The sequence below is a fragment of the Haliotis rubra genome, unplaced genomic scaffold, assembly GCF_003918875.1.
Source record: "Haliotis rubra isolate DU_JTF1 unplaced genomic scaffold, ASM391887v1 Scf361, whole genome shotgun sequence".
Taxonomy (NCBI): domain Eukaryota; kingdom Metazoa; phylum Mollusca; class Gastropoda; order Lepetellida; family Haliotidae; genus Haliotis; species Haliotis rubra.
The window spans coordinates 446,502-459,171 of NW_025767037.1; the positions used below are offsets into that span (position 1 = coordinate 446,502).

General features: G+C 43.4%; 1 protein-coding gene across 1 annotated transcript in view; it reads left to right on the forward strand.

The window, feature by feature from the left end:
- The first annotated feature begins 95 nt into the window (after positions 1-95).
- The window catches only part of LOC124285523 (sodium/bile acid cotransporter 7-B-like), a 71,779-nt gene continuing 59,204 nt past the window's right edge, over positions 96-12,670 (forward strand). Inside the window, exon 1 of the mRNA XM_046721762.1 lies at positions 96-318. Coding sequence (XP_046577718.1) covers positions 219-318 — 100 coding nt within the window. The 5' untranslated portion in view covers positions 96-218. The remainder of the gene's footprint in view (positions 319-12,670) is intronic.

A 12,670-nucleotide genomic window follows, 5' to 3' on the forward strand; every position in this document is an offset into this window, starting at 1 on the left:
TGACCTAACATAATCTCATCGAATAAAGATCTGTTTGAAGTACAACGTCGGGACTATGTTTTGCAAGGCGAATTCTCTTACTTCCGACACGGTCATGTGTACTTCCTGTTCTGGGCAGCTGTCAAGTTCGCATTCACTTACATATGGAAGATATATTTAGATAGCTCTGTTATCAGTATGAAAAGTGCTAAAAACAGAAAACCGGATGTTCCTGGATAATGTCACTGTTAAGATCGGTTATTCAGAACTGGTTCCTCATAGGCATTGTACTAGTGATAATTTTGGCGAAAGCTAGCCCAAATGTTGGTGCAAAAGGAGGTAGGCTGAAACACAATTCAAAATTTATAAACTTTCGTATCATGATTAAATGGAAGGAGGACTCTTTGTCCAGGATCTAATATACTGTCCTATGCTTTCATGTCACACTCACAAACTTGGACCATGCATGTCATGATGTCTCTGTTGTGTATGACAGTGCTCATGATGTAAATGACTGGATTGTCACCTTCAGACTTGAGTATTTATAGACTGCCATAATATAGCTTTACTGAGGTGGCTTTATACACACACACTTCCCTGAAGAGCATCTCTCTCTCTCTCTCTCTCTGAACTTATACGGAAACACTCGACAGTTAGTGAGAAGAAGCCAGGTACCATATGACATGGCATTGACCATGGACAATTCTGAAGTTCTGAAGCAGTAAAAGATGTTTCTGATGTCACTTTTTACATGGGTGTTACACAGTATCAAATCAAGCTTTTACGTCAAGCAAAACAGAGGCACCACTTGATGTCGTATAATTTTTAAAATGGACTATATACTTTAAGAGCAATTTTATTTGTCAACAAACTGTGATACAGTTCCAACCAGCCACACCCACCCAAATTATAAATCACCAACCCTTAAGTAAAAATTATTTTTTAAAATGTGATTACAGTTCCTTTTGTGTTAAACTGGTGACTGCAGGGAGTCTGGGATGGTTTTTTTTTTAAAAAAGCCCAAATTGATTGCCCCAGAAAATCTTTTAAACAATTATTATGCTTCAGATGAGGGAAAATAGAAATTGTCTGCTACAAAAATTACACTGTTGCAAGGAACTATTTCATTGAAAAAAAAATAGGACCCAAGTTCTCATCAATAAATTATCTTGTCTCCGCACAAGACCCCAGCCTGGTTGAGCAGAGATAATATAAGCGATGTAGACCCCAAAACGGATGAATTCTAAAATTCTAGTCTGGACAATGTATGTTTTCCTAGTTTTAGCTTATGGAAATAGTACCCGTGAAGGTCCGGGTTAGAATGAACCTTCAGTAACCCATGCTTGTCGTAAGAGGCGACTAACGGGATCGGGTGGTCAGGCTCGCTGGCTTGGTTGACACATGTCATTGGTCCCCAATTGCGCAGGTCGATGCTCATGCTGTTGATCACTGGATTGTCTGGTCCAGTCTCGATTATTTACAGACCACCGCCATGTAGATGGAATATTGCTGAGTGCGGCGAAAGCTTATCTTACTCACTCATTATGGAAATAGGTCGTAACCTTAGAATGACATCAGGTCAGCCATTGAGAATACAGAACAAATACTGAAAAATGTCTGAGTCTGATGCCGCGTAATTCGACAAAATGAAACACAATTAATGTAACAGGTACTTTATACTTTGCAGTTGTATTTTAGATAATGTCTTTTTCGGGTAGGCTGCAGTATTTGGGGCTCCAAACCGGAACAAATGGAATATTTTCAAGCTCATGGGAATTCTCTTACTGATTTTAATAATACATGTTTCTTCACAACTGGACTTGATTTGATCAATGTTAAAACATACCACTGACAGTAAGTTGTAACATGTAATAATGTAGTATAGATGCAATATTATGAAAAGGGCATGAATTATTTTTGTAAGAAATCAAGGTCTATGGTAACGGTCATGTCGTTTGAAAACTGGTGCCAAAACTATTTACCTCACCGTGGTGCCTATTTCCACTGTCTGATGATGCCGTGCAACCCCAGGCAACACAATACCCCATCTTATCAATTGCCAAAAATGACAGAAAAAAGCGGTTTACATTACTGTAGCGCTTGGTCTTATGCATTATGGCAGACCTAAATCACATATGATGTCACGAGTGTGAAAGGTCACGTGGGTTCACGGACTTGCTGGCGGAATATGCATAATGACTAAAGCTGAGAAAGCAGAAACTGTTTTCATGATTAAAATAAAAATAATCATACTTCTGCATTAGAAATTGGGGTACATGTTTCTGATGACTTTATCTGTAACCCAGTCAGTTACTGCAATTTTCCAGTATTCTTTAAGAAAATTACTTGTGCACATGCAAAGAAAGAACCTCACAAAAACAGTTTTAATTTAGAGGTGAACACACAGTAAATATGTTTGAGATTATTTCTTTCTCAAGATATGAACAGAAATGTTTTCCAAAAAAGATCTTTAGCAGTTAAGTCAAAATAAAGCAAATATTATGTGCATGATGAGGGACATGACCTTCACAAACCTATTCCTTTTTCTTCTTTATCCTTTTGATCACAGGAAAGTCACATCATTTAGTGTTGTATATTAGATGTGCCTTGTAAATCGCAGCTTTAACATGTTTAAGTTGTTTCAGTTCAATTCATGTTTTAACCTCAAATGAAAACTGTGCAACAACTTCTCTGATAATAGTATATGTGATATCACATAAATTGAACACTAGTATGAAGTGTATGTATGCTCTATGGATGTGCAAACTAAGCACCACTGGTCTGAAGGTCTTCTCTTCAGATAATCAAATTTCTGGCATTTAACAATAAAATGACTCCAGAGTAAAATATAAGTGCAAGAAAATTCAGATGTTTTAATCCTTATCCTTTCTCTCCGATGGGCATTGTGGGTTGAAACAGACACCATAATGGATTGGGTGGTCAGCTCTGGTGACTTTGCTAATAGTAGCTGATGTACACTGATGCAGGAATTGTGTTGGCTCAGAATAGATTATTTACAGGCTGCCACTATATGACTGGACTACTGTTCACCGCTCACTTCCTATCTGTTATGAAAATCTCTGAGTATCCAGAACAATACTCATTTGCTCATAGCCAGGTAGAACAAGAGACAGTTCGAAAGCATATAAAGACATATATAGCTCATTGCTAGATCAGTAGCTAACAAACACATACCTTAATGATGAGAGAACAAAGACTTGCCAGGGACTGAGCATATTCCAAGGTAGGCAAGAGCAACTATCGTACATGTATACAGGCTTATGTAAGTTGACCAATCCTACTACAATGTAAGTCTGGGTGGACCACAACATTTGATACAATTAGATGTTATTTAAACAGTTCTGAAATATCTGGAATCTTAAGATATGAATCCTTTGACATCTGAGTCTGACACTAACCTGCAGTCAGCTGACATGAATTGGTTCAGTTATTTTAAGGTATTGTGTACATATACTCAGGCAAAAGTTATTGTGACTTCAGTCTGGTATCTCGCAGTGTGGCGTTGCTTGTTGATTTAACGTCCATAGAAACACCATTTGGCAATAATGATGACATTTTCAGCCAAACAATCAAGTTAAAGACTGTCCCCGAAATGGCCCCCTACCGGTAACGACTTCATGTCAAGACCGATGGCTTTGAACCGTGCACCTCCCACACAGGTTCCAACCAGCTACCCATACAGCCTGTGTCATATCTGGCAACAGAGGTTTATATGTGACAATATTTGTACTGCACCTATGTGTCGCATCCATGCATCCAGCCCAGCAACCAATTCTGTTGCAAGAACACTGATGTCGATGTCTTCTGTAGAACAGACAACACTTGTGACGGGGAGCATGTGAGTGGAGAAGAGTTCTCTTCATCCATGAGTCACCTTTCCTAATGTGGCCTGTAAGATACCATGATGTGTCACCCTTTGCATACTTTCTACATGGGCGGATCCAAGGGGGGGTTCATCGAACCCCTGAACCACCACCACCCACCACCCCTTCAAAATTCCTGGATCCGCCCATGTTCTACAATCATCTGAGACTATTGTGGAATTTTCCAAGCCATTCCTTGGCATTATAAGCAGAGTGAGTTATTGTTTCTCATCTCCCTTTACATCCCCAGTCACCAGAAGGCCACCATTGTGTGATGATCACATACCCTGTCTAGTCTTAGTTTCAAGTTGGACTACTTTGCTGAGAGATGAATATCCCATCATTGTGTTAATTGCTATAATCAGTGCTCTTGTATTATGCTGCCTCTGAATATGTATTGCCTCTCTTTGTACTGTCATATGGTAGGTTGTACTTAATTTGTACTGATTTGTGAATTTTGTTATTTTTCCTTATCCTGACTCATGCTCTTTTGCTTGTCTCCTTCCTCTTGCGAACGTTAGTGGAACACTTGTATCTCCTATTGAAGCTCCCTTCAATAAAGAACAGACGTAAAATCCCTACTCACCACGAGTTATCTGTGTGGCCGTTTTGGTGGGAAAGCGGCGCCACCGTACTCCCACGCTTCACTCTCTCCTTCTTCGCCCTGTGGGCAGGTTGTGAGAGCGCCTGTGTCTCCTATACGGCACTATATCCTTTTATTACTTAGTTATTCTCCTCTATTCTACTTTTATAGAGGTTTAGTTAGTATTCTTCAACAATATGGTTTGATATTTAATCGTATTTAGCACTGTTTATTCACGGAATTGTCCGTGTTTGTTCAGTTGTTTACATTTCATGAAAACCTATTTTCGTTGTAGGTTTAGGTTCACTGCTGCAAACCCGCATTGACTGTGCCCTAGCTGCACAACAACATGTACTTCCAGCTATAGCTGTAATCTTTATCAGCATTTAATAGAAATTCAGTTTAATAAATAATTTTTCTCTGTACTTAGACGTACTACCGACAAATCCAGGTGACTTTCTTAGTCATGGATAAACTGGCTGAGTCCCTCACGAGCTGTCTACTGCTGTTAGACGACTTACTACCATCAAGTGACCTGCCGGAGGTGTCCTCGGAGGATCGGCGTGGGATGTTGTCCGCCATTACTTCGAAGACGTTGGCTTCTACATCGGACAACCCCTCAACGCAGACGTAGAAGAAGAAGCCATCCTCTACGCAGAATGAAGCATCACAGACATCGTCCCGATGGCAGTGAGATGACTTCATGATGAGCCGTTGCTGATCATCCCAGAGATACAGCACGCAGTCCGAGGGCGGCAGATGAGCGATCCCTGGACCATATCGCTATCAACGCAGAGAGGGCAGCTCTACAATCATCGCAGACGATGAATAGAAGCCATCCTCTACCCAGAGAAGGCTACACACCCCTCAGATGACGACCAACTCTACGGGGACGTCTGCGCAGACTACTAGGACTTTCTCTGCCGAGATTGTCCCGTTGACGGAACAGGGACTCTACGATGATCAACCGATCATCATCCCAGAGGTTCATCCCAAGAAAAGACCAGTCTCAGCTACGGTGACTTCAGCGCAGATCTCCACGGTACCCGAGGTATCTACGCTGACAACAGATGAGCGTCCTGTGGGCCACGTCGCTATCACCGCAGAAAGGGCAGCGCTACTACCACCGCAGACCTTCAACCCGGGGGACTTTATGCAGGAGATGATAGAGCAGCGTTACGGCCTGGAGAAGAAGTCACAGCCCACAAAGAGGTCCCGAGCCTTCGCGAAGGCTCCAACGCAGACGTCGTCTCTGAGGGACCCTCCATCAACGTGACATCTGGCAGCAGATCTACACTGCAGGACCAGCATGCGCGAAAGGTCGACTCAACCATCCCCTGCGGCGAACTCGGACGTTCAACATCCGCGAAGGCATTCGCGAAGGACGACTCGGTCATCACCGGCAAGGGATTCGAACGATCAGCATTCGCAAAGGCGTTCGCGAAGGAGGAATCACCCATCCCCGGATACAGAATTGGACGACCAGCGTTCGCGAAGGCGTTCGCGAAGGACCAGTCGCCATTCCCCAGATGCGGAATCAGATGATCAGCGTTCGCGAAGGACTTCAGATACAGTATCCAAGACATCATGCAGATCGTCGAGGGATTCGCCGAGACATTCGCGAACCCACAGTCGCTCATCTCCGCGCAGGTCACCCTACAGACGCAGTTCACCGGGCCACTCGCCACGCCGATCTCCACGCAGGTCTCCACGAAGGTCTTCATGCAGGTCGTCACGCAGGTCTCCACGCAGATCCCCAGCGAAGCAGAGACATCGCAGTACTTAGTCTCTCAACTGAAAGCTACATGCCGTCAACAAGCCTGCGCGAAGGCATTCGCGCAGGCCATCTACAACGCAGAGACGCCGCAGTACTTAGATTCTCAACAGAATGCTACATGCCATCACCGAGCCTGCGCGAAGGCATTCGCACAGGCCATCTACAGAGACGTCGCAGTATTTAGCTTCTTAACAGAACGCTACAGGTCGTCTACAACTTGCGCGAAGGACGGCGCTATCTTCAGAGACTGTCAACAGATGATGAGCCTAATAAAGGATCTTCAGGCCGACTACCTACATCAAGGGCATCAACGACGCCTCGCAGATCATCACGGGAATCACCATTTAGGAATATATTGCCAGGAAGGCAATCCCGGACTACGAAATGATTACCTACACGCAAGGCGCCATACAGTCACACCACGCCGACCACCACGCACATCGCTACGCAGATCTTCAAGGTTATTCAACCAGGTAGCGTCACCCTAGAAGGGAAAGATCTTCGTCGGTACACAGACTGAAGGACATGTAATACAGTTCAAGAGGGGTACTCTTGTCCGAATTCATCACCGGCACGGATCTTCAGACTGAATCCAGGACGGGATTCACATAGATTGATATATCTACATTAGAAGACTCATGGCCATATAGAGATCTTCACTTCCGTACAGATCTGCAGATATTCTCACTGGCGTGGTTCAACAGCAGCCTTGCTACTGCTAGGAAAATACATACTCGTCAACGATTCCCTGAGTAGAATTTACAACAAAGTTCAGCATTAATTCTACAATTACGACGCTTCATTGATGTATGCAGTCTACAAGCTGACAACGTGAAGATTTCAGCTGATCATCTGTATAAAGGGCGCCGGCATTATCTTCAGGACTGAAGTAACAGTCACAGCAGCCAGGAAAACAGCCTACCTACATCGGTATTACGCGGCGAAATTTTTTGCACGTTTACCTAATCAACCCTCGATACACGTGGTCACTCGTGTAACTTCGGAAGGCTACGGACAAGACCGACAGTTGATCAGATATCAACGGCGGCACTAGATTCTACAAGGACCTTTTTCCTGCTACTCCGGTGACGTCACAGCGCGGCAAGCCAAAGGAATCAAAATGCTTTATTTTGATTGGACCACGAGAGACAACGCCCTGCGCAGAGGTCGGACGTAGTTCACAGGTCAAGAAATGGGTTACAAGTGACAACAACATGTCAGCGAGCGAGGAAGGCCTCAATTACAGTCCAGTTAGATGGGACCTACGTGATTTGGCTGCCTTCATGGGGTTAGAGACCTTCCCTGTCATCATTGAAGACGATTCTTCAGACGACTTGCAGCAACATACGTTGGCCGGACTTTAGGTGGTGGCAGCCAGACGACTTCACAACGATGGCAGTCATAGAGTCGGACATCGCTTCATTTCCCTTACGGACACGGCAAGGGTTTCAAGATCGTCGGATATAGATACAAGTCCTTGTATCTCAAGCACTACTCTCTCCGTTATTACTACGAAGTGGCAGAGTCTGTTGGTTCTTCTCACGTCAGCGCAAGACATGACACGCAGAGGGAGTCTACAACTACGCCCACTACAGGTCTTCGTGAATGTACAACTGGACGATCCGGACCCCTTCTGACTCCCGGACAGATTAAATCCATATCTAATATGGTGGACTCAGAGATAGGAGTTTCGCAGACGCACCTATTTAGCAGAGCCGGAGTACAAGACGCATCTCTATGTCGACGCATCTCTCCAAGATTGGGAAGCACACATCAACAAAGATGTGTCAGCTGGGATATGGACTATAGCAGAGAAGATCTGCTCTTCCACATGCTGGAAATGAAAGCAGTGATAAACGCCATACTCCACAGGACCAGCATTTTGTTGAATGCTCATCTGACGGTACATACAGTCACCTCCATAGTGGCGTTCTACATCCACAGAAGGATCAACAAGGTCGGCAAACCTTCTGGACCTATGCTTTCAACTGGCCAGCATAACAGTCAACCTGAATGTCCACATCAGAGCATGCCACATTCCAAGAGCCAAGAATGTGACAGCAGATGCACTATCCTGTCCAACGCAGCCATTCTCAACAGACTGGATGCTACATCCAGAAGATCATACAAGAGATGGGAGCACCATTTAGAACCTCTTCGCCACATGGGTCAACTGATACATTCGTCTCACCAATACCAGATCCACGGGCATGGGCAACGGACACGCTAAGCATCTCCTGGCAAGGACTAAAATGCTTACGCTTTTCCACCACCAGCTCTAATACCGAGGGTGTTGCAGAAAATCAGTCACACGAGAGTCCTACAACTACTTGGGGCGCGCCTTACTGGCCAGCGAGAATATGGTTCCCTATTCTCATACAAGATCTAGGACTGCCTCAACTGCAACTACCAGAGTGGATGAATTTACTAATACATCCTCACACAAAGCAGGCGCACGGCAACCCAGAGGTGTTCCGGCTACACGTGTGCACTGTATCAAGGCATGCTTGAACAAGAGAGGATATTCTGCCAGGGCAGCGAAAGCAGTCACACTAGCTTTAGGCAAGTCTACACGCAACTTGTGACAAGTGGCGACGCTTCGAGACATACGCTTCGAGGGCCGGCTTCACAGCCATGAAAGCGACACATCCTCAAGTGGCGGACTACCTTTGTCACCTAGACAAACGAAGCGGTTAAAAGGGTCAACACTCTCAACATACCTAGCGGCATTGAGGTCAGTTATCGCCATGAGGACAAGTGCAACTGACGAAAGTACCAGAGTTACTGGCCTTACTACGCCCTTTTAATTGGAGGACCAACAAAAGAGATTTAAAGCTCCGGTGTGAGACCTCAACGTAGTTCTACGACATCTCACTAGTGACATCTACGAACCATTATAGAGAACATCATTCGAGTTCTTGACGCAGAAGACGCTGTTCCTGATAACCTTAGCAACAGCAGCAAGGGTGTCGGAAATACATGCTCTGGACTTCGAGAGAACACGATTTGATGAAAGTCAAAACATCGTGCATATGGGACTGAGATGGGACTTCATAGCAAAGAATCAACTGCCAGGTCATCCAGCCAGACAGTTCCACGTCCCAACACTATCATCAGTCCTTAGACCACAGGATACGCAGGACCTATCCTTGTGCCCAGTGAGAGCATTGAAAGTTTTCCTACAAAGATCCAGGTCCAGGAGACGGAAATTCAAGTGTCTTTTCGTCTCGATATCGACAGCGACACAGACGGAGGTCTTCCGCACTAAGATATCAAGCTGGATCAGACTGACTGACTGAGTTTAGTTTTATGCCGCTTTTAGCAATATTCCAGCAATATCACGGCGGGGGACACCAGAAATGGGCTTAACACATTGTGCCCATGTGGGGAATCGAACCCGGGTATTCGGCGTGACGAGCCAACGCTTTAACCACTAGGCTACCCCACCGCCCCAGCTGGATCAGAACTGTCATACTACAGGCCTACAAAGCAGCAGGATTTGATCCTCCAAGAGCCTCCAACCCACATGAAGTTAGAGCTCTGGCGTCAACGCTCGCTCTACATGGGAATCGCTCTATCAGGACGATAATGGAGGGATGCTTCGGGAAATGGGACATGGTGTTTGCCAACCACTACCTGAGGGACATCGCCACCGAGGAAGTCTCTGGCATTCACCATTTCGGCCCACTTGTTGTAGCACAACAATTGACAGTCCCACAAAGGCGCTGGGACGGAGTCTCGCCCTTTTACCACATGACTTGCAAAAGCCTACACTCAGGAGAGTTCAGCTTTAGAGTCTATATGCAAGTCTAGACAAACTAGCATAAGTGTTATGACCCAGTACTTGTAAAGACATCCTCGTACAGGAAAGGGTCGCTTCTCCACTTGATGCTCGCATCAAGAGATGGAGTTGCAAAATCCACATGAAATGTTAACAGAAGCAAGGACCAAAAGTTAACAATTGTGGTCCCCCCATCAGAGAAAGCTGGAAGTGAAGGGTTACAGCAGCAGCAGAGCCTAGCAGTAACAGAAGTTCCCATAGGGGGGTATGCAAGACGTAAATCACTACATGAAATCCAGAAGTAGCTTGACCCACCACCAACTCCGTAGGATTCTACAAGCAAAAGAGCATGAGTCAGGATAAGGAAAAATATGTAATTTTCTGAATAAAATTGATATTTTATACTTATCCTGACTCATGAGATAAGCCCTCCCAACCTCCCCGCTAGACACTTTGGATTTTCCTGTAATTAAAGTGTCAGGCTCATAATTCGGAGAGAGTGAAGCGTGGGAGTACGGTGGCGCCGCTTTCCCGCCAAAACGGCCACACAGATAACTCGTGGTGAGTAGGGATTTTACGTCTGTTCTTTATTGAAGGGAGCTTCAATAGGAGATACAAGTGTTCCACTAAGAAGGAGACAAGCAAAAGAGCATGAGTCAGGATAAGTATAAAATATCAATTTTATTCAGAAAATTACATTATTTTAGAATACAATTGTTAATTACTGCTCATTTCTTTGTGGTTTGTTGTTTTCATGCATAGTTCTCTTCTCTCTGTGAATGGCAACCATTAATGTTGGATTTTTTTACCATTAGATGCTGCCATTTGTTTTAATAGGGAGTCAACTCTGTCAAGTACCCACTATGTGTCAGTTGTTGTTCAAAGCCCCATTTGAGTATAGTTGATCGTTTCCTCTTTTTATTCAATGGATGCTCAATAGCTGAGGTTGTGTTTGTTTGCCTTGACAAAGCATTAAACGAGATGTGTATACATAGTATATGGCCATTTTGATCACTGATTTGATTCAGTATTTTAAAATGAAATATGCATCAATGGGACTAATGAAAATGTAATTTTTTTATATATCTTGTCTCACACAATATGTCTCATCCTTTGTCTTTGATCTTGGAGAGGAAACTATTTTCTGACTTCAAATGAAAGTATTCCATATCCAAGTACATTGCTGATGGCTATTGCTCTTCCACAAAGACATTGTATGACCGTAAGTGGAAGGCTTTCAAGGATTATTGCAAGTCTTGGGACATTAAAACAGGACATATCTAACCAATACATCACCTCCACTGCTAGCAGAGGACCTGCATGGGCTACTGGGAAGCTGCTATTCATTGGGTGATTTCCACAACCACAGGTTCCAAGATCTCCACAGCTGCTCAGTTTCAAGCCTTGATGCTTCTTAGACAGTCTTCTATAGTATGTTTTGAAAGACACCATGTTTGTGCATGGATTACAAACATAACAGCGCTCTGAACATAATTTAAAAGCACCCCATGAATAAAGACCTGACTTTGTGTATTATGTGAGTAAATTAAAACTTTATTTTATTGCCAGGGTTTTCATATTGATAATCATTATTCTACCATGACTTCAGGAAATACTGGATTGCGATTGGTTAATTAAAGTCATTCAGAGGTATATACTCACATTATATACCTCTAATTTTCCAACACAGTATGTATTCTTTCTTTTTTTAAATCTTAATAACATGGTTATGGTAGAATGGAGATAAACATACTGTGTTGGAACATCAGAGGTATATAACGAATCAAATTTAGGGCTATTATAATTTTGTTATATACCTCTGATTTTCCATCGCAGTATGTTTATCTCCTTAATAATCTTTTCTATCGATGATATTTAGAATCTTTTTGCCCAGCCCTACTAAGATCCTGACGATATGAAGGACCTTTCCTTTTGCAAAGTCAGAGCTTTAATGATCTACTAGTATCTAAATTTTCTGAAAAATTGTTGAATCATCCCTTTATGGTAAAACACTAAGGTATCCTGGATGACTGTATTCCTCTGGTTATTTTAACCTCTTGGTTGCCTCCAACCCACATGAGACAAGATGGTAGCTTTTTCATAGCCACTGTATGTTATTGCTTTCTGGCTGCCATTGAAAATCCACAATTTGTTCCTTCTCATATTTATAAACGGGTCAGGGTAGAAGTCTTTGTGGAATGAGGTTCCCCTGTTTCAAAGCTATAGAATTCTTACTAATACATCCCTCTGACACTTGGTTAGCCTGAAAATTGTTTCTGATCCACAGGTTTAATTGAATATAATTTAATTTTAGAATCTATAGAGTTGTGTGGTCTTCCCAAGTTCTATCTGAAGGTGTTGTCTCCCCTGATCATAATGTTTTTTTCAAAATTTCTGAATTAAGTTTTCTGATTTGATTATACAATGGGTAAATCTAAAGGCTCTAAGTATATCTCTTCCTCTCCTTTGGGCACAAAAGATTGTAGTAAATTGATGTCTCATCACAATGCTCATGATCAATGTTGGGAGTACATAGATGCACCATGTTCCTTGCGATGTCTGCTCAGCCTTATCATGAGCAGTGTTTGAAATATACTGAGTCAAAAATGAAACTTCACATTCTTTCTTCAGGGCACTATAAAAGAACAAGAGATGGTAAGATGGTT